The following is a 26,340-nucleotide window of genomic DNA, read 5'->3' on the forward strand; positions in this document are numbered from 1 at the left end:
CCCCCCCCCCCCCCCCCGCAACTGTCCCCGTGCCCCAACCCCAAGCCCTACTCCCTCCCTCATTGCTGGGGCCTCAATCAACTCCCCCTCTCTACACATACCCCTTCTCTCCCCCTGCCCCTTCTCCCTCCACAGACTTATCAGCCGGATGCTGCTTTCCAAGCTGCTGAGCTGTGCACATGCATGCACCATTTAATCAGCAACGTTATCGACCACATCAGCTAAAAAAAGCTGATAATGTCAGTTTTGCTTTTTATGGGTGCCAATACAATATGAACCAATGTATCGGTGCACCTCTATTCAGGATACAGTTGACTTTCTCCACTGTCTGTTACCCCCCAACATGCATCCATCTTACAATGGACAGAGTAGGAATAATAGTGACTGGTGTTCCATTTGTTTTCAAATGGTCTGGGGTGATGTTCTAGTCCAGTTTTGGTATTTAAGCATCTGGTCATCTACACTGCATTTTTGGCACTTACAGGCAAGTAGGAATTTTATTTCTGGGTACATAGCCATGCATATGTAGACAACTGTACGCATACCTAGGACATGCACTGACAACAAAATGGTGGTTGGGAAGGCCACCTGCCACAATTTTTGTTCCCGACAACTGAGTGGCTAGGGGAGAACCAGATCTGGGGAACCAGACACCCACTATCTAGGCCCCTCACCCATATGAGAGTTTTGAATCACAGGGGTGGCAGGGGGAGAAGTAGGCTGGAAAGGACCTTCAGGAGGTCATTTAGGTCAACCCCCTGCTCAAGGGATTTCCTTATTTCAACAATCCTAGACAAATGAACTCAATGAAACAGTAGTTACAAAAAGAGCATGAAGTGAATGCCCTGTAAAGTGCAAGCAGTCTTAAACCAAGCTAAGGCTCATCCCCCCCCCCACTTGTAATTTAAGAAGGAGAAAAAAAAAATCATATCCAACTTAAACTGCCAGTTATTACAAAGAAATATCTACAGCTGTAAGACTGTAGAGGAATATGATGCTGTTACAGAGCACCACAATTTTTTTTACTAGCATTTTGGTGCAGTTAAAAGTATTCTCTAATTTCCATTTCCAGCACAGACCCTCCAGATATTTCTCCTCTAGCTGCTCCAGCAGCAGGGGGCATGGCCAGCCCCAGCAGTAGTATGGAGTGAACTGGCCAGGGTCTGCCTGGCACTCCCCCCTAGCTTCTGCAGCAGCAGGGCCAGGGGAACAACAAGATGCCAGCCAGTATGGCCGCCTGAGGCAGAGGCAGGGAGGGGGTTTATTCCCCATCATGCCCCTGGGGAACCACAGCCAGGGTCTGCCCGCCCTGACCACCACTGCCCATCACTCACTGCGTGGGGCAAGTAGTGGGATAAGCCCCCTCTGCCAGACACTAGAGGGAGGGGGAAAGAACCCCCCTCCCTGCCCCCTTTCCAAAGCATGCCTGCTGGCCGGCCTCTAACCATACCCCCGCTCCAGCCACTGGAGCAGCGAGGGAGCAACAACCCTGATGGGGGCAGCAGCCTGTCATAATGTCCAGGGAGTGCAAGCCTCTTCACAGAAGGGGGACAGCACTGCAGATGGGAGTGGGAGCCAGGCAAGCAGAGCAGCCACAGACTGCATGGGATGAGTGGCACTAGTGGGGCACTTGGGAGGCTATGGTGCCTTTTGAGCCCCAGTGCTGCTGCTCGTCCCATGCAGTCTGTGGCAGATCTGCCTGCCCTACTCCATCCCACCCCTGCCTGCAGTGTAAACCCCCCGCCAGGAAGAGGATTGCACTCCAGGAAGCCATGAGAGGGGATGTTGCTCCCGTTATGGGTGCTCCCCCCTTGCCACTCCAGTGGCAGGTGTGGGGGCATGGCCAGAGGCTGGCCAGCAGTGCCCCTTAGGTGAGGGGGCAGTGAGGGGGGTTATTTCGCTCTCCCTCTGGCATCTGTCAGAGGGGGCAGGGAGGGGCCTTATTCCACTGCTAACCCCATGCAGGGAGCGATCAGTGGTGGCAGTTTAGACTGGCAGAACCTGGCTGCAGTCCCCTAGAGGCAGAGGGGCTGGAGGGGGAATAAACCCCCTCTGTGCCCCCTCTGCCTTAGGGGTCGATGCTGACCAGTGTCTGGCCATGCCCCCACCCCCACCACTGTGGCAGTGAGGAGGGAGCACCAGGCAGACCCTGGCTCGGGTCTGTGGAACAGGGAGGCGGAATTAAACCCCCTCTCTGGCCAGTTCACTCCAGGCTACTGCTGTGGCTGGCCATGCCCTCCTAGCACAGCTTTCCTGCAGCCAAGGGCTGCTCTAGCACCTCCCCAGCTCCTGGACTGAGCCACTGAAGGCATTCCTCAGTCCAGAGGGAATGTCTGTTGGCTTGCAAATTGGTTCAATCTAGGCAGGTTAGACTAACCTGCAAAGACTGAATCAATTCAGGCTCTGGCTTTTTGAATATCTGTCTCTAGCCAAGGAGTTTGGGCCAGATCTAGCTATCTTGATTGGCAAGCTCTGGACTCAACTGCAAACCCCTTTATGCCAGCTGAAATGCTACCAAAGCTCTACTCTGCATGTAATCATTCTTCAGTTGTACCTGAAGATACATTTATTTCGACAATTTTCAGCTATAGGTTGGTTCCACAAACAACAAGCAAGTGTTTCTCTCCCCACTCTCAAATGCCTTACTGGGATGTTAATATCCTCATAGACAAGATAAGACCTGACACATTCTAAGGTAAGTTAGGTTTTTGAGGTAGGAGATGGCAGGCATGATCTTGCTTTTACTTTTTTCTATGCATTAAGACAGAGGTCAACCATTTATAGCCCAGTTTGTTTGTTTTTTTTCCACAGGTTGGATCTGGCCCATGGACGTGGCCCATAGTCGCTCCGGAAGCTGCCAGTACACTCCAGCCATGGCAGCAAAAGAGGCATCCCCAGGATCCTGCTGCCTCCCACATTTAGTTTATTCTGTGTGCTGTAGTAGAAGCAGCACCCCCAGGGTCTTAGCTCCTGCTTTTGCCTGTATATTCCCTTCACAATATCTGCTGATCACTGGGAAGTGCAGCCTCTGGCAGGGGCTGGGTTGCAAACAACAGCCATTTATAAAACATGCAAAGGGTGTACGCACCAGGATAGAGTGGCATAAAACATCTAAACAGAAGTTTGTGATTCTAAAATTTAAGCAAAGTAGGGGTTAAGGTTAAGGCCTTTGTGGGTTTTGTTAATATATCTGTAATGAAACTAGGTGCAATTATCTCTTGATTACCAATCAGCTATGGATTATGTTTACATGATTTATGGAACAGAGCAAAGGCACTCCCCTACATGTACACAACTATGAAAGGTCTGGTTGAGAAAAACAGAAATCATACAGCAAGGACCACATGCAAAGAAAGGGATCACTGACACTTACCATCTTGGTTATCTAGGGTCTCCTTGCCTGCGCAGCATTTTACATGGTCCTCTGCCACAGAGAACACTTTGGCAAAATCAAATTCTGCATCTCCATTCCACCATCCTCGACTCTCTGCGTAACTCCTAAGTTCAGGATGCTCAGCATCAATCCTTGTGGTTAATGAAAGTTGATTACAAATACACTTCACTCCCTCTATGGAAAAGAGGAACACAACAATACAGCATTAATACAGTGTATCTGGAAAGGATTTGCAGGGGCAAACTACTTGTATTTAGGAAACAAATGAAACCACTCTTTTTCTGGACAGATGCCACATTAAAAGCAGAGGGCGTAACTGATAGGAGGCAATTGCAGAACCTGACTCTTCAGTGTGCTTTGTAATACATTACTAGCTTTAGGGAAAAAGAAAAAGGAAACAAAAAACAAAGAAACAAAAAAACCCACCACTTTGTGGGCAGAAATCAGAATGCTAGCATTTGATACTATCTCTGCACTCTGGGAAAGACAACTCAGGAGCCAAAGCAGGAGAGAATCAGGCCCACATATTGCCAGAAAGTACATTATCAACATTTCATTTTCAAAGGCTCCCAGGAGAGACCATCTTGCCGTTTTGTCCAGAGACTTTATTAACAAGCTCAAAATGTGACTAATTTCCCAAAATACGTAACACAGTACTGCTTCAGCCCAGAATTTTCCCAAAGAGATTTGTTTTACTAGAAGAGAAACTTCTAATACATATTCAACCACACCATTACACACATTTGCTGCAGAACTTCCCACTACAGAAACTGAGAAATTTATTTGGAATTAAATCCATTATAAAAGACAATTTTGATTTTGCTAATTGGAAACGGGGGGAGGGGGATACATTTGAAAGACAAGTAAAAACAAAGGCTTGAGTTCATAGATGTTAGGGTTGGAAGGGACCTCAGTAGGTCATCAAATCTGACCCCCTGCCCTGGGCAGGAAAGACCGCTGGGTGCTTGCCCAGTCTCCTCTTGAAGACCCCCAACGTAGGAAGAGCACCACCTCCCTTGGAAGCCCATTCCACATTCTGGCAACACTTACTGTGAAGAAGTTCTTTCTAACGGCCAACCTAAACCAGCTCTTCGTCAATCTCTGGCCATTGTTCCTAGTTACTCCAGGGGGTGCCCTAGTAAATAGAGCATCTCCTGCTGCCCTCCCCCATATTCCCTGCTGCCCTCCCCCAATGAATTTGTAGGTAACCACAAGATCACCTCTCAGCCTTCCCTTGCAAAGGCTGAAGAGATCTAGGTCTTGCAGTCCCTCCTTGTAGAGTCTTCCCTGCAGGCCTCTGACCATACAAGTGGCCTCCTCTGAACCGTTTCAAGATTCTCTGCATCCCTCTTGAAGCGTGGCACCCAAAACTGGATGCAGTACTCCAACTGCGGCCTGACCTATGCTGCATAGAGGGGAAGCATCACCTCCATGGACCTGTACTTCATGCATCTGCTAATGCACGATAAAGTGTAGTTAGCCTTGTTGATCACTTCTTCATATTGATGACTCATGTTCATCTTGGCATCAGCTGTGACTCCAAGATCCCTTTCTGTTGCTGTTCTGCTGAGAAGGTCATCCCCCAGCCTGTAAGTGTGTTGGTGGTTCGTTTTGCCCAGGTGCAGCACTTTGCATTTGTCTCTGTTGAACTGCATCCTATTTCATTCTGCCCATTTTCCCAACCTGTTCAATGAGGTCCACTTTCCAGTTAAATTAAAAGCCAAAAACAAACCCTCCCCCACAAAAACAAGCAAACAAAAAACAAAACAAAACAAAAAAAAAACAAACAGGTTTAAACTGTTTTAGTATTTAGAAACATCATATAACTATCCAATTATACTCTTTCCCTTACAGAAAAATTAAAAAGCATTTAACATGAAAACTTATGCTTAAACAAGATTTTTTATACAAGATTCAATAAACATTAAGAAAATAGTTCAAAGCCCAACTAAAAGCCGTAAATAAGGATATTTTGTAAGGCTTGTTTTTTTGTTTTTTTTTTTAAATTCGACTAAAATATTTATATCCATATTCTGACCTCAGATAGCATCACTGCCAATTGCTGCTGCAAACAGTAAATGCATTGCAGCTGTAATGAAAGGAGAGTTAGGAATATGGTTATAAACTCTTAAAGTACATTTGAAACATGGCATAGACTATTTTTTAAGGCAGAGTAAATGGTATTTAATAAATACTATTAAATATTTTAATATATTGTCTTTCATACTTATTTTTATAAAAACAGATTTGCTTTTCTAATGGGCCATGAATTTGAAAATTAAAGACCTACATTAAAAAAATTCTATAAGTCGATTACTGCCTGCAAACCCATTGCTGAAACAAAGGGTCAGTTGCAGGCTGAAATACTTTTTTCTGCTTCACTGGTTCACACTTCCATACTTGTACCACTGAAGGGCATTCATCATCGCTTAGCTTATCATTTTTAGGGGTTTGGGGTATTTTGTTTGTTTTTTTGTTTTTAAATAAGAAAGCCAAACAATTTTCTTTATCTGACCAACTGGTACATATTAGTGTTAATATCAAATTAAGTGAAATGCTTAGTAACAGCCCTCGTAATATTACATCAGGAACTCATTTAATTTGTTTTTCTTCTTTCTCCCCGCTCCTCTCTGAGTCAAACTGACAGAATTACTAGTCAGTATTGATTTATGTCAGAGGAGGAACAGTAACAGAACACTATTTCCTATCTTTAAAATCAAAACATTCACTAGACAAGCTGGATGTGAAGTCAGCAAGGCTAGATGAAATTCATCCTCAATAGGTAAAGAATGAGCTGACAAAATTGCAAAGCCATGGGCTATAACTCATGGAGGTTGGGCGAGATCCCAGACAACTAACTGGAAGAGGATAAAAAGCATGCCCACCTCTAAGCAAGGAAGAAGGAGGATCTAGGGAATTACAGACTGGTCAGTCTCACTTCAGCACTCAAAGATTATGGAGCAGGTCATCATGTAATCTGTTTCTAAGCACCAGAGTAGAACATGGTAATTAGAAATGGTCAACATGGATTTGCCAAAACCAAGTCTTATTTGATTAACCTGTGGGGAAGTGGGGTCCCACAGGGCTCGGTCCTTGGGCCTGCACTGTTCAATATCTTCATCAGTGATTTGGACGAGGGGGTACAAAGCACCCTGTTCAAGTTTGCTGATGACACTAAGATGTGGGGGGAAGTGGGCACAGTTGAGGGGAGCTACAGGCTACAGTTAGACCTAGATAGGTTACAAGGATGGGCGGAGGAGAACAGGATGGGGTTTAACACAGACAAGTGTAAGGTGATGCACCTGGGGAGGAACAATCGGCACCATACATACAGGCTGGGGAACTCCCCTCTTGTCAGCACGGAGGTGGAAAAGGATCTGGGAGTCATTATTGACTCCAAGATGAACATGAGTCGGCAATGTGGGGAGGCGGCTAGGAAGGCCAACTGCACCTTGTCGTGCATCCACAGATGCATCTCGAGCAGGTCCAAGGAGGTGATCCTCCCCCTCTATGTGGCACTGGTCAGGCCGCAGCTGGAGTACTGCGTCCAGTTCTGGGCACCGCACTTTAAGAGGGATGTGGACAGCATGGAGAGGGTCCAGAGGAGGGCCACTCGTATGATCAAGGGACAGCAGGGTAGGTCCTATGAGGAAAGGTTGCGGGACCTGAACCTGTTCAGCCTTCAAAAGAGAAGGCTGAGGGGGGATCTTGTGGCCTGTTATAAACTGGTTAGGGGGGATCAGCAGGCGCTGGGGGAGTCCCTGTTCCCCCGAGCGCCGCAAGGAGTGACCAGGAACAATGGTCACAAGCTGGCGGAGGGAAGGTTTAAGTTGGACATCAGGAGGCGCTACTTCACGGTCAGGGTGGCTAGAGTCTGGAACCAGCTTCCAAGTGAGGTGGTGCAGGCTCCCACCCTGGGGGTTTTTAAGAGGAGGCTGGATGACCACCTTACTGGGGTCATTTGACTCCAGTGCTCTTCCTGCCATGGCAGGGGGTCGGACTAGATGATCTACTCAGGTCCCTTCCGACCCTAGAAACTATGAAACCTGATTTCCTCCTATAACGAAGTGCAAGGCTTCATGGATAGTAAGATAGCAGTAGATGCAATATCCGCAGCTTAAGGATATCAACATAATTCTCATTATGCAGCTAAGGAAATACAGTGTAGACAGAAGTACTGCAAGGTAAATAGACAACTGGTTAGATATAGTGCTCAAGCGTAATCATCAACAGCCTAATTTCTAAATGGGAGGAGGTATTAAATAGGATTCTCCAGGGATCTGTTATGGGTTTGGGGATGGGACTAAGCACTTAGTTAGCAAATCCATCAATGACATGAAGCTCAGTAGAGTTGCAGACACTCTGGATGACAGGATTAAGATTCAGATATTACCTTGGGAAACTGAAAAGAGTGATCCAAAGAGGACAAGTTAAAAGTCTTGATCTAAGGATGGAATAAATCACATGCATAAGTACAGATTACAGAGTGGCTAGCTAGGCTGCAATACTTCAAAAAAGGACCCAATGGTTATAGAATGTTCTTGTTGCAAAAACATCAATACCATATTGGGTTAAATTACCAAGATGGTCACTTGCAAATCAGGGGAAGTGACTCGTCCATTCTATTCAGCAGGTGAAACCTGACATTTTTTGTTTGTTTTGGGCTCTGCACTTCAAAAAGGTGTGGGCAAATTAAAAAGTATTCAGCAGAAGGTAACACAAATTTAGAAGATTAAATCTGAACAGAATAGCAAGGGGGATTTAATAAGTCTTCCACATGAAGGCTGGTTATAGAGGATCGTGACAAATTATTCTGTAGCCACAGGTGGCTGGGAAAGAAACTGGCTCAAAATGCCAACAAAGGAAATTTAGGTTGGATATCAGGCAGAACTTTAAGTAATCTATTCCCTGTTTAACTACTCGAGAGATGACAGAAAGGCTGTTTCAACACTGTTTTGAGTTTTGCTGGGGATGGGAAGTCAGCCCAGCTTGGCTAACTTTCCATCCCCAGCTGTACATTGTGCTGGGGGTGGGAGGCAGCTCAACTAGGCTACCTCCTGCCCGTGCAGGGGACCAGGAAGCAGCCCAGTTGGGCTGCCTCCCACCCCCAGCGCGATCTAGCATGGGGGACAGCTGGGCTGCCCCCTGCGGGATCTTGCTCTGGAGATGGGAAGTCAGCCCTGCTGAACTGACTTCCCATCCCCAGGCTATGGTCAAAACATTTCAACTTTCGAAACGTTTCAGCCAGCCTAATTGTGTTTTGAGGCTATTTTGATGGCCTTTGTTTCATTCCAATTTTGCTGTTTCGACCTCGAAATTGGTCAAAACAATGTTAGAACGAAATGGCCGGCGAAGTTTCACACAGCCTTAATAAATGTGTCTGGAATTGTTTAGACAGATATAATCCTACTTTGAGCAGGGGGTTGGATTAGGTAACAGCCTGAGGTCACTTCCAGTCCTATTTTCCTGATTAGAATGATGATTAGAAACTCTTAAGGAAAAGGTCTGTTCAGCTACACTAGTCTTCCACAGAAAACCCAATGATCCTGATCTTGAGTCACCATACTGACGAATAGCATACCAGGTGTTCAAATGATACCAGTGTCCCACAAGATCTGTAGCATGACATTTCATTTGAAAATATGTAAGAAAAATAAAAAAGCCTTCTGAAGCATGGGGCAAATGTCAAGTGATGCACTCTGCAGAAAGTCTGCCCCATTCCTCCTGTTGCCAGTAGCTTTTGCAAGCGATGGGTATACAGACGCTAGTCAGTTTTATTACTACTCACTGGGCATTAAGAAGAGACACTGACAACTCCAGCAACAATACAAATTTTAAGCTGCTATTTAAAACAAAACAGATCCAAGCAACAGGAGATCTGGGCAACAGACTACTAGGACAACACAAAAAGGTAGGGGAAGAAAAGATGAGACAATCTGCAACCAGGAAGTTCAAATAAAAGATGCTGCTACTAAACATCAGTCAATAAGTGGATCCAGAAGTGGCACTCAAGTCTCTGCAGCCAATCATTTCCTAATAGTAGGGCTTCTCATTAGGGCACTACTACCCAACAGTCTCCCTTTCACCACCGTTAACATCTAGTTGTAACTAGAAAAACTTACATTTCACCTTATCAGCAATTAGGAAGCTTTCAAACTTTGCAGAGAGAAAGAGCATAACTGCGAAGGGGGGAAAAAGCAATCCTGGTCTGCATAAAAATATTTAATGGACTGGAATAATGATGCTGGTACAAACATCATACAGAGTTTCATTGTTTGACTGATTTGAGCAAGTCAGACCCTTTTATGATTCCCTCTTAATTTTAGTTCAAATGAAAGAAGACAGGAGGGAAGAAAACTGAACGTGGTGTTACATAACGTCAGGCAGGGGTGAGGAAAATAAAAGAAAAAAAAAACCCATTAACTCCCCTCCCCTCCAAAAAGCCCTAACTAAATTCACTTGTCAGCACTTTAAACCTATTCAAAATGTAAGATGTTAAGGCCTAAATTTAATTTGATACATCATTTGAATAATACAAATAATCAAGCAGTGCATGTCTGCTAGTGAAGTTCTAAAGAAAGAAGCCACTGCACAGGTGGAAGCAACTGGCTAAGCTGGTGCTAACCCAGCTTTCAACAGTGGTAGAATACAGAGAGAATGCTCGCCTTCCATTTATATGGCTAGTTCTAAGCTGACAACCTGATCGGGAGTTGTAAAAGCAAGAAAGCTTGTTATTACTAGATGGGAAGAGGATCAAGTGACACGCAAATGTCACAGTGACAAGAAACAAATCAGTTTAAATAACTGCAGATGAAAAACTCACCTAAAAACAGTTCAAAGTATAATATTTTTGATCATTTGTTTATCCAATACTCTTAAAATTAATTTAAACTAAAACCACTTTAGAGCTGCCTGTGAATATGAATTCAAATACACACATCAAGTGAAGGTCAAATAAATTCACAAGTAAAACATTTAAAATCTAAAAAGAAGTTTCATTTAGATTGTTGTTTTAGGAAGTGCTGAATGTTTAGCTGTATAATTGCTTACTGTTAGCAAAAGTACCATCTTGTACTAACTAATAAGAATCCACCTCTCTTTAGGAACTAACAAAATAGTACAAAAGGGAAAAACAAGATTAAAACCGATTATTTCATTGAAAGTTTTTTAATTAAAATAAGCCATTTAAATCATGAGAGAGAGAGAGAGAGAGAGAGGGTGAGTCCACCCTGGCAAATTCTTTGTTGCAAAGCAGGTTTCCTGCCAGTTAAAACTAACCTGTGATTTTTTCTGCTGCCCAATATTTTCCAACAGTCTCTAGTATCCAGGCTTCTTTTCTGTCCACAATCAGAAATGCACTCTGGAAAGCATGGCATAAGCTCCCATCTTCATAGTAATTTCCACCTTGTCCATACTCTCTCAACAATGAAACTATTACATCTAAAGCTTCTTTAGCTGTTGCTCCTCTTTCTAGACCAAGCCTAAAACAAACAAAGAAAGATCTACTAGAATTACAGAAACAATAAGAGGCTTGTGTGTACTGATTCAATGAGCAGAGATTTTTATTTATTTATTTTAACTAAAGCTAGAAAATGCTCGCACAGGAGCAATACTGGAAGTGTCAAATCAGACCACAGAAATATTTGCTTTATGGGTTTTATTAACCTTAATATCTGAGCCAGTGCTTCTAATGTTGTTTGACTTCTGTCAGGTTTTCATGCTGGTCTCAGCTGATTTCCAAACTACCGAGTTAGTTTCACTAGTTCAGAGCATAGCAGAAACTACACTTGGAAAAAAACCACACAAAAAAAACAAAAAACAAAAACAAAAACAAACAAAAAAACAAACAAGCACCCCCTAACACGCACCAAAACTGCAGACTTCTATTCATCTTCCTCTGGCAAAGTAAATGTGAAAAATTGTCTTTTCTTCTCAAGGTTGTTCTTAGGTTTTAAGTGTATATACTGCCACTGTTGTGGCTATCACAGAGACAGGATAAGAAAGCAAAGTTACTTGTCTTTCATAGCCCTTCTCTTGCCACACTACAATACTTATTGGCCACCACACTTTCCTTTCACATTACTATTCATTAAGTATTCTGTTCTGTAGGCAGATGCATTTGTTGAGGAGCGTGCCAATGCTTACTTTACCATGTTAAACTCCTAAAAAGTTCTTCTGGAAACAGTAAGCAAGGAACTTGCTGAAGTTGAATTTGACTACCTTAAAAGTAGATAGTAGGATTTGCAAGCTTGCATCATAAGTAAAATGATTAAATATTCACTTTCAAAATAAAATTAAAATAGTATAATGTATGTTAATCAGCATATTGATCTGATGCATCAAGAATTGTATTCAAAATTAAAATCCTAATTAGTTTTTCTTAACAGTTACTCATTCATCCAATTGCTACCTAAACATCACAAGAGGTTTCTATTTAATCTTTCAAATGATCTTTGGGATTAGCCAAGGCATACTATTTAGAAAAAAATTATACATAAGCATGGGTTATTTTATACTTTAACCATACATTCCCTTAAATAATATTCATTTGCCAGGCTATAAAACCCTCACTGTTAATGAAAAATAGAGCCTCACTTTCTGAAGCAGCAGTGCCTGGATCTGGTCTGTGGTATGGGAGATTAGCCTGGCACCCCCCTTTCCCTTTTGCAGCCCTCCCAGCTCTCCCCATCTACAGCTGGTGCTGCTTACTCTTCTCCCCCGCCCCAAGCAGGCACCATCTACTCTCCCCCTGGTAAACAGCCCTGCTTTAGGGATGAAGTAAGCCCTCCTCCTTTCCCTCCCCATCTTCTCCTCTCCTACTAGGAGGGGAATGGTGGCCCTCAGTGCAACTGGGTCACAAGCACCCAGCTCAACACTCTAAAACAGGGGTCAGCAAAGTCCAGCCTGCAGGCTGGATCGACCCCACAGTGAACTCCATTTCCCAGCAGCCCCTGCCCATATCACTGTGTCCACCTTCTATGGAGACCCCAATAGCAGCAGCACTGTGAAAGCATGGGGCCAAGGTTTCCATGGAAACTGGCCCCAGCAGCACTGGCAAAGCACGCAGCATGGTAGGGAGCTACTCCAGGGCTGGGATCTTGTGGCAGTAACAGTGTGGTCCAAAGCTGGGGCAGAGCTGCAATCTGCTGCCCAGTACCCACACAGCTTGAGCAGGGGCATTCAGATAGCGAGTCATGGCTCTGCCCCAGATCATCCAGCCATCACTGCAAGATCCCAATCCCAACCCCAGAACCACTTCTTGCCCAGCTGTGCCCTGCCAGTGCTGCTGGGATTGGTCTCCATGGAAATTATGGCCCCATGCTGTCACGACACCATTGATACTGGGGCCTCTGTGAAAATCAGCTGCAGCAGCACAGGCAGGGGTTGCTGAGAAATGAAGTCTGGTTTCTGGCCAGATTAACTATTTTGCCTACCCCTGCCCTAAAAGGTTGAGTAATGCTGTTCTAGAGCAGGGATGTTCAGCCCCCAGCCTGTGGGCTAAATCCAGCCCCTGGTGCCATGTTATCCAGCCCACAGGACTGCTCCAGTAGCAAACCACTGCAGGCCATGGTCCTGGGCACTAACATCAGATATACAGGGCAGCTTGAGGCCTGATGCAGGTGTGTGGGCCTGATCCTAGCATTCGGGGTCTGATCCAACCTGCAGTCCAGCCCTGTGCCACACATTTTGCCTGTCAGGCCAAAAGTTGAGCAATCTTCTAGAGTGTCACTGTGCACTGCAAGAAGCAAATCAAATAAACCATACAACCCTGCTAGCTATCTTCTAACTTTACACATTCCTTTAGGGACAGAAATTGAAGCAGAGGTTGAGATCCACGTTTCTGGAAATTCTTCCTAGGTTGGGTACATAATTTGACAAAAGGATTTGAATTTCAGAGCTGCCAACTACCTATATCTCCAACTGAAGTCAGTCTGAAAAAACTTGAGTGGCCCACCCTCCGATGGAGATAGGTCCGGGGTCTGCAACCCCTGGCATGCCACCGCCAGCCCTGGCTCTGGGTAGCTGCTGCCAGCGACGGAGCCCAAGCTGCTCCCAGCAGGCAGCTGGGAGGCTGCGAGTTCTGCTGCAAGCAGCTCAGGCTCCATGATTGGCAGCAGCTACCCAGAGCTGGGGCTGGCTGCAGCCAGCTGCACCAGGCTCCGGAGACCAGGCATCAGCTCTGCACCGGCACATGCACACGTGCCTCAGAGCAGGTGGTGGGGGACGGGCCTGAGGCAGCACAACCCTGATCTCTTCCCCAGTCCTGGCACAGAGCTGATGACTGTGCTCCATAGCCTGGCACAGCTGCTTGTAGCCAGCCCCAGCTCTGGGCAGCTGCAGAAAGTAGCAGGCAGGCTGCAAACAGCTGTGCCAAGCTCCACAGCTCCGGCATCAGCTCCATGCCGGCAGCAACTGTGTGCGCACCTTGGGGAAGACAACAGGGCAGGGCAGCCTGCCCCAAGGTGTGTGTGCAGTTGCCGCCAGCATGGAGCTGATGCCAGAGCTGTGGAGCCCGGCGCAGCTGTTTGTAGCTTGCCCGCTACTTGCTGCAGCTGCCCAGGCTGGCTACAAACAGCTGCACCAGGCTCCGGAGCCCAGTTACCAGCTCTGTACCAGGAGCGGGAGAGAGGCCGGGGTTGTGCTGCCTCAGGCCCCTCCCCCACCGCCTGCTCCAAGGCATGTGCGCACACACTGGTACAGAGCTGATGCCTGAGCTCCGGAGCCCGGTGCAACTGTTCGTAGCTTCCCGGCTGCAGCCAGCCCCAGCTCTGGGTAGCTGCTGCCAGCCAGGAGCCCAGGCTGCTCCCAGCAGGCAGCTGAGATGCCGCAGGCTCTCCTGGCAGCAGCCTGGGCTCCGTGGCTATCAGCAGCTACCCAGAGCCAGGGCCGGCTTCAGCCAAGAGGCTGCAAACAGCTGCTGCCTCCCCGGCCCTGGCCCCAGCCCAACGGGTGCAGTTCTGGCACCTGCAGCCTTCCTGGAACCCAGGGCCAGCAGTTGTTTGTAGCCTCCTGGCTGTAGGTGCTGATAGCCATGGAGCCCAGGCTGCTCCCATGGAAGCCCTGCTGCAAGCAACCCAAGCACCGTGGCTATCAGCAGCTACCCAGAACCTGGGCCAGCTGCAAACATCTGCTGCTTCTCCACCCCGGCCCCGGGCTCTGGGGAGGCAGCACATATCGGCAATGCTCCCCTCGCCGCTTTTGCAAAGCGGCGTTGGAACCCAGCATGGCATGGCACAGCGGGGGGTGCAGAAAGCTGCCTGCTCCAAGCTCCCTGCTGCCCTGTCACACTTCCCCTGTGTGCACAGGAGCAGCATGGGCAGCAGCGCAGAGTTGTGCCCCTCGCTGCTGCCCCCTCCTGCAGGGGAAGTGTGGCAGGGCAGCGGGGAACTCAGAGCAGCAGGCAGCCTTCTGTGTCCCCCACTGTGTCCTGCCACACTGAGTTGCAACACTGCTTTGCAGAAGCAGCGAGGGCACCACAGCAGGGAGCATTGTCAGTATGTGCTGCCTCCCCGGAGCCCAGGGCTGGGCCTGGGGCAGAGAGGTAGCAGATGTTTGCAGCTGACCCAGGTTCTGGGTAGCTGCTGACAGCCACAGAGCCCAGGCAGCGGCAAGGGCCAGAAGCAGGGCATCCTGTCATGTACCCCTTGCCCTCATTTTGTTTTTCTGGCTTGCCGGCACTCTGGCACCTTCCAAGGTAGGCATTGTCGGGATTTTTGACACTCCGACTAAAACACATTGCCTACCCCTAAGATAGGTAGTAGTTGCTCCTCAGCTCTGAAACAGTCTCCCTTGAGAAACCCTAGAACGTAAATCTGGGCATCTTTCAGAAGTGATGTAAAACCTTTCCATTTAGGCATACATTTAGTACAGGGGATTTAGTTCTGGAGAACTGTTTGGGACATTGTTTAGGGAGCTTTAGTATTTTATTCTAATATTTTATCAGCTTTTATAGCTTATCTTGTATTTATTGTAAGCCTCCCTGAGCCACTTGTAGAGATGATGGCACATACATCAAATAAAATGCATCTTACCTTAATTATTTCCAGTTAGGGGCAGCACAAATACCAGACAGACCTCACCAGGGTTGAAAACAATGGGGGAAAAGTACCTTTATTTTACATGGTAAATTTTTGTTAATGCATCCCAGAAGGGAAGTCTTCCTTTTCACAACTGAATTGCATTACTGAACCAGTTTAATACACCATAACCTCCCAAATCCTTTACTATGATACTGTTACCCAGCCAGTCCTCCACACCTTCCATTTGTATTTGGGGATTGATTTCTCCCTTCTGTTTTTACTGAGTTTCACATTGTTGAGTTTGGACTATTTCTCTATAGAGATCTTGATTTCTCATCTTGTCTTCCAAAGCACATGCAGTTTGTCTCAGCTTGCCACCATCTGCAAATTTTGCACATATATTCTCTATTCCTAGAAAAAATACTGAATAGAGCTGAACCCAGAAGTCGCCTGTCAGAAACCAGCTGAAAATGTACTCCCACTTTGAGAGAAACCTAGTGTAAACTCTTCATAGTCCCATTTCTTCAGCCAGCAGTTGAAACTCTATTGTGATTTCCTCTACACATTTCCTTATTTTGTTTCCAAGAAGGTCATATGCAATGGCATCAAAAACTTTAAGCAAGACATCTGCCATCTCCCTTTTTTCTGCTGGGGCAATTATCTTAAGGTAGTAAATTTCATTTATATGACAGGGGTTTTTCTTGACAGGTACACACTGTCCACTTATCACCTTTTCCAACAGATACTCAAATCAAATACTTAATAGTTTGTTTTTGCATCTTTCCACATTTGTAAGTTTGACCATCTGGGTGATAAATCCTCCAGTTCCCTAAAAGACCTTTATGTCTGGCCCTCTTCAGTCCTTGGGGACCTCATCTAACCTCCATGAGTTCACAGAAATAAGCTGCTAATGCTTAGGAAATTAGCCAAAGGAATCTCTGTAGCACTCTAAAGTCAAGACCTGACAACTCAAAAACATCTAATTATTCTTTAACTTGTTTTTGCCCATCCTGGCTTATATTTCCATTTACTTGTTGAAGAAGTTAACAGCATTTTTTGCTCGCTTGTATCTTTTTTTTCCTTTTTGCAACCGAAATTAAAGGCAGCACCAATACTTCAACCTTCTCTGCTACAGTGTCTTATTTGTTCTCTTCCCCTATTTAATTAACAAATCTGTGCTTTCTTATTTCTTGAGGTAACAGCAATCAAACAAATCACAAGATAAAAGGATCAAAGATTTGATATAGGACAGCTGATGCACAGACAAATGTTCATATGCCCACTCTCCCTATGCAATAAGAGACCTAAACCAGTATAGCTTATCCCCATGTGAAACAGGGTTAAATTTTCATTTACCAGCAGTAAGAGAAGACAAAGATGGTTGCTGTGGCAGAGCTGATGCATAGTAAAGCCCTATCCCCTTAACCTGTATTTTGTTCTGCCTATACCCATCCTCTTATAATGCATTTACAAATGCTCTTGTTGCCTTACGTCCTTTCCTTTCCTAGCTGTACCTCCTTTTACAGCTCCACCTTTCTGAATTGACATTTTTTTTAAATCTATACTTATCAAAAATCCTGTTGACTACTGCCACCAGGGAACACTTCATTAGAAAAAAAACCCAACACATTGCTCAGTAACAGTGGTTTTTACCATGACCATCATCTCAGTAGGAGATTGCTGCTTCAACTGGAACATTTCTATAGACTCATTCATGACATCTCCTCATAGCCTCCAACTTTCTGGAATTAAGATTCTCTTCACTGCAAGTTCAATGTGCAGCTTTAGATTTATGCTGTAGATCAAGCCTTTCAGGAAGCCAGCCTGGACTGAATTAACTTTCAGGGGTCTGTTTGCCAGCATTCAGAAGAAGGACAAATGGCTTACACTGGAATGAATGGGCTGCAGTAACTTATTTATTTCAGGGCTTTTATGCAAATGCAGAAATAAGCTTTCTAGATCAGAGTGGAATACTTTAAAGAAATAAAAGAATATAGGCAATATATAAACTGCAAGTTAATCACTTCCTTCCTTACACTTGGTGGACTGTATTATAGCTTTCTTTACACTGCCAATATAGTACTGCTGGTCTCTATAGTAGGTAGTCCCTATCAGATTTAATGACCACAAGCTGGCTCAGAGAATCAAATACTTGCAATGTTTCAAACTAGCATGCTGCAATACATTGAACTGATAGTATTTTAGGCCCTGTACACACAGCACCTATAGTTTTTAAATTCAGCATTATGTCTCCTTCATTGATATTTTCCATCATTATTGGTAATATAAGTCCTCTTCCAGGCTTAAGTAGGTTGATTCATTGTCCAGCCTTTAACCACTCACCTGACAAGATCCATTCCCAGCAGGGCTTCAATTTCAGAAGCTGGCTCTTTGGTTATGATGGCTTCATTGGCAATGCAGACTCCATATTCATTTGCTCCCATTTCTGCTCCCCAAAGCCATGCAGGTCTACTTAACACAATAGCATGGGTCTTCGGCACCTGATCAATCTCTACATAAGTGCACTGCATGAAGAAACCAGAGGAGTAGAAATGAAAATACAAGTCATTTATTTTGTTCTCTTATTGTACAGTATTACATACTGAAGTCTAGTTACACTATAAACAGGACAAATGTTTTTGTAAAATACAAACAATATAATTTTGAAATACCTGGTATTTCTCAGCTTTGCCAGAAACAGGCAGACGGAGGGAACGGCTGAGGGAAGGATATTCCATTTTAAGAAATAACCCACATTATCTTGAAGTTCTTATGGTGAACCAATTAAAAGTTTTCTAAATATATCCATACACCTCTCATTGCACAAGGACAACAGGCAGAAGTAGAGTACAAAGTACATAATCTTTGTGTGGGGAAGGAGGCAAAACCAAGGAAAAAAGAAAGAGTCACTTGTTTACCTTGACATGTCATCTCCCTCACTCAGATGTTTGAAAATAGGTCATTCTTAGACTACTGGGTTGGTTACACATATGCGTAAGAACTAAACTGGAGGAAGAACTAAACTGGAGAAAAGGAGATTTACATTTTAGTTCTGAAGTCATTCTTAATGCTTACAGGACTAACTTCCACAATCCAGCCAGTCCTCTCCCACAATTCCATCCTCACTGGTCAATGCTGCTCTGTAAACACCTCTGATATAAGAAGTGGTCTCTCTCAGAGGCAGAAGAAAGCGTTTTGTCCTCAACTGTGTCAAAATATGACTTAGCGGGAGCTTGCAGGTAGTATAGATGTTATGCTGGTGAGGGGTGGAGAGAGGAAAGTGCTCTCTTTACCATACCCTGAAACTTTGAAAAAGAAGATCCTAGTTATAGGAGGCAAGATTGATATCAAAGGTGGGGGGTTAGGGAGGGGGGTTCTAGCTTCTCAGTTACCTTGCTTAGAAAGTACGAAATTGGACATGGGGTGATAGTTCATGGCTGGTGACTGGAAACCATGATTTCATTAGTCTTGGCTCATCTATGTGATTCAGCACAGCTGATACATTTCTCGCATTAAAAGCACTGACTTTGTTAGCAAGATCACAGGTATTATCCCACTGCCCAGGAAAACCAGGGTCAGTCGCACACATTGTCTTTGATTTTCCCTGGTGCTTTCATGAATATTACCAGTGTGAATGGACAGAAATGTAAGACACTACAATTCTGGTCCTGCTCTCTGCTTGTATTTCGTGGCTGATGAGGCCATATAGATAATTTACCCTATTGAACATGAGTATAGCATAAGAAATAACTGGGGGTTATAAAAAGGGAAGTCCACTTTTAGGAAAATTAGTCTGGAAATTCAGGTGAAGGTATACAGGTTGAGTATACAGGTTCAGTAACAGGCTTTTTCAGAACTAACAAAGTGGGAAAAAACAGGAATGTGTAGCAGAAACAATCTGTAGTTTCAAGGGGACAGAAATCCTTCAGTGCTAGGGCATCACAAACAGTATTCCAAGAGAGACTGTGTTAACTCCTCACTAGTTCAGATCCTTCAAGTTTATGGAAAAGGAAGAGTGAGTGGGGTAATTGCCATCCTTAAAACTCCTGATTTTTGTCCTTAGTAAATAGATGCTGACACTTAAACATATGAAATATTTTTTCTGTTTACTAAAGGACATATTCTGAATCTTGAAAAAGAGTAAGGGAAAACAAGGAGAAGTCAGATATCTACATTCCTAATTTCATCTTCATTAAAGAAGATAAAAAGGGATAAAAATACTTCCATTTGCTAAGTGCAACATCTTTTTCAGATGCTACCAGGGTACCAAGTTCTGTGCTACAAGGACATTTCTATTTTTAAGTACACTACTGCCCTCAGTCAGCGTAAAAGGGACTTACGATCATCAGGACCAAGCTGTAGCTAGGCCACCTATTTATAGCAAGTTAAACTGTTTAAACTCTCCTTTTTCCGTGTGGAGTTGCTACAAATAGATCAGAATTTCCGCAAATGTTTACTTATTTTTTTGTGCAAATATTTCAGGCTACAGAAAGCTTGCTATTCACTGAAAGTGTTTAACATTCACTCTCATTCAAGTATTCAGAGACTGACTGGTCACCCATGTGACCCTGACTATTTGCTGTCCCCTGACTGAGGACCATAACTTCTATTCAGGCATTCATCCCATTTAACTGACTGGGATTTTAATTTTTCTGAAACACTCACTTATCCTGCTTGAGAAAAAGGAGCTGGAGATGCTCAGGCCTCAAGAATATTAAACATTTTTCTTTCTCTGCAAGACCATTGTGTACTGGTCATGTATTTTAAATATTCCCACATAGTGTATTTAATATTATTTGGAGTCTCCCCCTGAATACTGTAGGTGTACGGAGAACCCAAAAATAGAAGCAAAATGGTTTAAACTCTGTAGTGAATATATCTACATTTGCAGAATAGCAGCAGTTAAGAAAAAATATATACTCTTCCTCTTATTGAAAGGATGTAGTACATCATGAAGCAAACATTTCTTGTAGAAATTAAGCTCTGAAAACGTCTGAAAAATCCTCCATTTATCTCTTTTCTGACAAGGCCTCATTCCATCATGGGAATTGTTTGAACATAGCATGCAGCTAGCTAAGGGGAAAACCAATAAAGATACTGTTGTTTCTTTCTGTACTGATTTTTTCATGTTCCCTGAACTTCAACATGCCTTGAAAACATGCTGTATTTTTATGCAGTAGTTGTGCAACTTCAGCTTCTGTATTTTAATCCATGTTAAAATAATTTCTGGGCTTAGGCGATTTACTCGTATATAAACTGACTTGTGGAACATTATGTGAATATGCAGAGCTAAATAGCCAAGAAAGTTGACAAGAGAGTACATTAGCCTTGCAAAGTTGCTGTAAACTTGCTATCTCCTGTAAGGGATTACCCTCTCCAGGGGTGGCTGTGAAGCCCTTGAAGTCTCTTCAGTCCTCACTCTCTTTGGGCAATCACCCCTTCAGTCTTTCTTGCCACACCTTGATGTTATGTTTTATATAGGGGGGAGACTGGAGTCTCCTGTGGTTCAGTGGCAGAATCCCTGTTTGCCACACAAGAGGCCTGGGTTCAATTCTTGGATCCTTATATACAGCCAAGAAGGCATCAAATGTCTGGATTCAGCCTGGCCCTTTGATTCCATCTCAGTGGCGTAAAGGGGGAGTGGAAGATCTGGGCAGCCTCCACCCCTCCAAGAACTCCTGCTTAGGCATATGTATTGAAGGTCTGGGTGACCTCTCATACATACACCATGATCTGGAAGGATCAACAGTTGCCAGACATAAAGGAGGCTGGTTCCCAAGCTGCTCTCTCCAACCACCACCAGGTGCCTGTGGTTCTTGCCTTAAGTGCTAACGCTCTTGTTATTTACATGATCGCCCTCAGCCCTTCCCCAGGTTTCTCCCTCCCACTGGCTGGAGCCCTGCTTCAAGCCTAGAGTCAGCAGCTTCACTCCTTGTGGCTCCAGGGATTGGCCTGCTTGACCAAACCAAGGGCTTATATCCCGGCCCTTGCCTCATCAGCTCCCTTCTTCACCTGCCAGCTGCTTTGCAGGGTGCCCCTCTGCTAAGTGACAGGAACATCCCACAGTGTCACACTGCTCACCTACTCTTTGCCATGATTATTTTTCCCCATTAACACAAATAAGAAACTAATGACATTTTGACATTTCACTTCCCCAGGAAATTGAGGGAATTAGGGAGGTAAGGGAAGAAATTTGCAAGCTGACAGAATTGAGGACTGGTTCATGTCTTACCAGGCTGCCTGAAGGCTTGCACCATGTTACACTCATGAAAAATGTCAATATGTAAAATAAACACTTGTCTTGGGGGAGAAAAAAAATAAGACATTTGTTCTTGACATAACAGCGGAATTACAATTGGACCTACAAGATAATTTTATTTCTCTAGAACCAAACATAGATCCAAGAAGCAGGGGAAATGAGGGGAGGCAGAGCTCTGTCCAATTTACTTTAACTGAAGTACAGCAACCCTAGAGGCAGATTGGTACTGGAGGAGGTCCCAGCATTCCTACTGCTGAAATTTGCTGCTGTCCACCCTACAGATGAATGACTGCCCAAATGGACTAAAAAAAAAAAAGGAGCAAGAGAAAAAGGTATTTCTGAAAGTCCCTGAATTGGTCGTTTCCATTTTAGAAAGAAAGGGGGAAGAGAAGAGGAGAGACTAACCACATTCTTTCATCAAGGATGAGAGGAAACTCACACAGACAGATATACTGCCCTACCAGGAGTTTGCTTGTTGCCACTCTTGCTCGACCTCAATTATTCCCACAGTCCCAAGTGCCAGGGCCTCCCAGCACTAACTTCAAAAGCAATATCATCATTCTGCAAGATTTAAAAATGTACTACTGTTAGCTCTGATGGCATATTCATCTAGCACTTGTGCTGTTTGATTCCAGTGATTTGTCAGTGCTGGAAGCACCAGCACTGATGATGCCAGTTTCTCTCAAGAGGAATGTAAAAATGAAATTAGGTGCAAAGTAAAAGCAAGCATAAAGCCTGGGAATTAACAGCATTTCTTCTATTTCACTTACAGTATCAAAAAAAGAATCTGATAAAGATGGATCTAAATATAGAACAAAGCTGAAACACTGCTTGTAACCAAGCTCAGGAGCACAGAATTGCTGGATGCATTTCAACAAACAGGGAATAAAGGCATAAGCACAAGAGATTTTTTCTTGTATTAATGAAAAGCAACTATTGTGTTGCTTCTGCTGTACTCAGATGGCAGGAGTCTGATTCCTTGCACTGCCAGCCGGACTGGGAAATAGCAGCCAAGTGTGATTGGCCTCAGCCTTCAAAGGCAGTGGCAAGGGCTGTCATTTTAGAAAGAGACATTCTTTGAAGAAAGGCTAGAGGCAGGAATACCCCATCAACAGGTGTTTGGTGTCAGTTTTGACTAGTTTTGCATTTTTGCTGCAGTGACCAATAGTTTTTGCTTAGCTCTTCCCTACTGTGAAGGCAGGTAGCACAACTATTTGTATTACTGCTGTGCCTAGGATAGAATGGACTAAGGGCACATCTACACTGCAGAGTACTGCATGCATGCCCAAGCTAGGTTAACAGCAGTTAGCTCACCTACCAACAGAAGTGCAACCATGGAGCTCAGCATAGGCTGTAACGTCCACCTCAGAGTCAGGGTAAATGGTTGGCTGACAAACCTGCATAGCTCTGTGGCTGTGCAGTGCTACTGGTATCAAGATAGTTACTTTTGCTGCATTCAGAGTCATGACACAACCATTAACATACCACAGCACCCCATCATGCAAACGCAGAACAGTGACACAAAACAAGTTCATAACTTTCTTAGGTTAAAAATCTTGTTTGTTTACTGTAAAAGACCCAATATACTTTTATTGTGCCCTCCACTTCTGTGCATACATCAGCCTATGATTTTCATAAGTGTGTAACAGAATGCCAGTCCCAATTTGTTGCCTATTGCTTACATTGTAACAAAGTTCACTTACCTACATATTGGATAAGTGCATAAATTCCTTAAGCTGAGATAAATTCTTTGGTTTAACCATCACCTCTGTAACCACCTGCACCTGCTTTAACTGCATCAAAAAAGTAAAGGGGAGCAGGTGTCAGAGCTGTTATTTGCTGCTTTGAAGAGTGACAGAAGTCAGTCAATCATTTCCATGACTACTAATACCACATTTCAGTACATAAGCACTGTTGCTTTCATAAACAGCCCTGAAACCAAGACTAGTTCTACTCAAATTCAAGGCTTCTAATAGTCAGTTTGAGGCTGCTGATATAGCATTAAAATAAATAAAGCACTGCAAGCAAGACTTGTAAGTACAGTCAGCCCTGTGGTATTAACAGCCTTGAAGCTCACTGGCTCCCTTCCTTTTCAAGACTTTCAATCATCAGAATCAGGCCTGCTAATCCTACAGTTCTGTATACTTAAGGAGTGTTGCTTACCTTAAAATTTAGATAAGCACTGAGCCCTTTTTAAGCTGAAAACCTTGCACTTAAACCAAGTACACTTTATGAAAAAGTACTGAAAGAACACTGCTGCTTCACTACATTCATGCTCCTAGCATTCAGAAAGCTACAATATTTTTAAAATCATTAGTAATACCACTTATCTCCAGCTGTAGTGTTTATAGCTCTTACACTTCAGATGACCAAAAAATGATAGGGCTGGAGTTTATTCCAAAAGAAGAAAATGAGAGACAACTGAAATACATGCATACAGTTCATAAAAAGAAACACACATTTGTTTTTATTTCCAAAACCCCTAACCAGTAGGAAGTTTAACGCATATAGGCAGCTATGGAAATAAGATAGACTACACTTAGTAAAACAATTTTCAAACAAAACACTTAAGTGTACTGAGACACGGCATCCAGAAAGGGTTATCTAGAGATTCTATATGAGAAAGCTGATTAAGCAATCAAAAACGTCTCTTGCTTACATGAATTATCAATCAGTCACTCTCATGGGCATCAAGTGGTAAAAGTTTTAACACTAAAGATGAATAGTGCATGAAGTTAATTGAAATGCATGAGAAATGATCCCCCGCAAAGAAGCCCCGTACAATGAACGCACTAAAGAATATAACCTCTGTGTTCTGGAACATCTTAAACTGATTTGTATCTGACCACTCAGAAGTCTCTTTGGGGACTTCTAAATTGGATTGCCATGTTCTTACCACTGCTCCATGTAAATGTATGGCTTTTATACATTTCAACTGGGAAAACCTCACTTGCAGATATAATCTGGTTAACTCTAATTGCTGGCATAAAAGCCAACTGAAATGTGCCAGCAGACCCAAACAGCAACGTTACTGGGATTTCTGATTTTACAGACGTTGAAGCCCACAGGTCTCTAAACTAGCTGAACTGTTTTCAGGACAGACATCCAGTTTCCTTTATGTTTGTAGAAGGCCAACTAGCCTCTTTTCACTTTCACTGCTAAATGCAGGCACAATGGAGCCCAACTTACCTCTATGGACTTCTGAACAGTAGGTGGTAGAGATTTCATACCATTGCTAGAAAAGTGCAACCACAATTACCATTTTTATTTGATATAACCAGGCATAAATTATGCAAAAACCCCTTTTGGGACTGGCATAATTCTTCATGAAAGGAACTCTTATCTTGTATTAAAATAGCTTTACCAGATCCAAGATGCTGAAGAAAAAATAAAAAGGCAGAAATTTCTTCTATATAGGGATCACAATCCCTTATTTCATTGGGAGCGAGGAAGATTGCTGTAGAAATGAATGTTTCATAGAAATTTAAATTCTCTATATTATTACAGATATGCTAAAATTTGAAGTCTCAGATCTGAGAACCTTAAGGCTAGGGATAGACATTACACATAAACTGGTTTAAATGATCAGAAACTGGTTTAAACCTGTAACAAAACAGATGTTCAGTACACATAAACCAGCTTGAAAATGGCCGAAACTGGTTTGAAATAAACTTGGTTCAATGTAGTATCAGACTTAACTGATTTGGGTCAAACTGGTTTGTGCAGTGTCTGTCCCAGACCCCTTCCTGGTTTAAGTTACATCAGACTCCCTCAGAATCCCAGATGCTTTGCTGGGAGGGGCTCTGCTCCCTGGCTGCAGCTCCAGCAGAGACTGCAGACACAACAGTGTCTGCCTAGCTTCCTCCTGCCTCCACTCGCTGCTCAGGCAGGGACTCTTTCCTCCCCTCTGCCTTACACAGACACCCCTCAGCATTAGCTAGCATACCACATGCTGGCTACGGTCCGTGCTGTGGAAGACAGGACAAAAGGCAGACAGCACAGTGCCAGCTTAGGGCTTTTGGAGTTAACCAACAGTTAGCTGGTAAGGTCCCTCTGTTCCTTCTGTGGAACAGCTGTTTAAGAAGAGCTTGAACTAATGGAGAGAAGCTGTTGTTTTCTTAATGGGCTGATAAACTTTGAGTTAGGGGTGATAAACACTGTGTTATCAACTCCCTTCTGGGCTGGTGGGGGTGGGGGAGCAGCCCCTCCCTAATTAGAGCAACTTGCCTGGGCCTGGCCATGCCCCCCTCGGCTCAGTACTGTGGAAAAGATGGGAGGGCTGCTTTAGTGCCCTCCAGCCTTTAGCCTGAGCCACTACAGGCATGTGCCACATTACTTCAGTCCAGAGCGGATGTCTGGGTGGTTACAAACCAATTTAGCCTAGCCAGGTTAGAATAACCTGCAAAGACTGAATCAATTCCGGCTACAGCTTTTTGAAAGTCTGTCCCTAGCCTAAGTTGCTTAAATCAATTGACAAGAACCATTCAAAATTGCTCCCATAGTCAGAACAGCCTGCCCCAAGCTGTCAATGTTGCTGCTATGAGACTGGGCTGGTGCCGAGCAAAAGCATATTCTGTGCCCCAGGACTACAGCAGGGACACAGCCTGCCAGACCAGAACAAGAGTAAACAGGGTGTGTGTATTTGGGGGGGGGGGGGGGGGGGGGGG

General features: G+C 44.2%; 1 protein-coding gene across 1 annotated transcript in view; it reads right to left on the reverse strand.

Moving 5' to 3' along the window:
• The window catches only part of SCRN1 (secernin 1), a 54,586-nt gene that overhangs the window by 12,484 nt on the left and 15,762 nt on the right, over window positions 1-26,340 (reverse strand). Inside the window, exons 3-5 of the mRNA XM_019508646.1 lie at window positions 17,758-17,939; window positions 10,673-10,875; window positions 3,374-3,568 (exon numbers count right to left, since the gene is read on the reverse strand). Of these exons, the coding sequence (XP_019364191.1) occupies window positions 3,374-3,568; window positions 10,673-10,875; window positions 17,758-17,939 (580 nt within the window). The remainder of the gene's footprint in view (window positions 1-3,373; window positions 3,569-10,672; window positions 10,876-17,757; window positions 17,940-26,340) is intronic.

The sequence above is a fragment of the Gavialis gangeticus genome, unplaced genomic scaffold (assembly GCF_001723915.1).
Source record: "Gavialis gangeticus isolate Ggan-Ray unplaced genomic scaffold, GavGan_comp1, whole genome shotgun sequence".
Lineage (NCBI taxonomy): Eukaryota > Metazoa > Chordata > Crocodylia > Gavialidae > Gavialis > Gavialis gangeticus.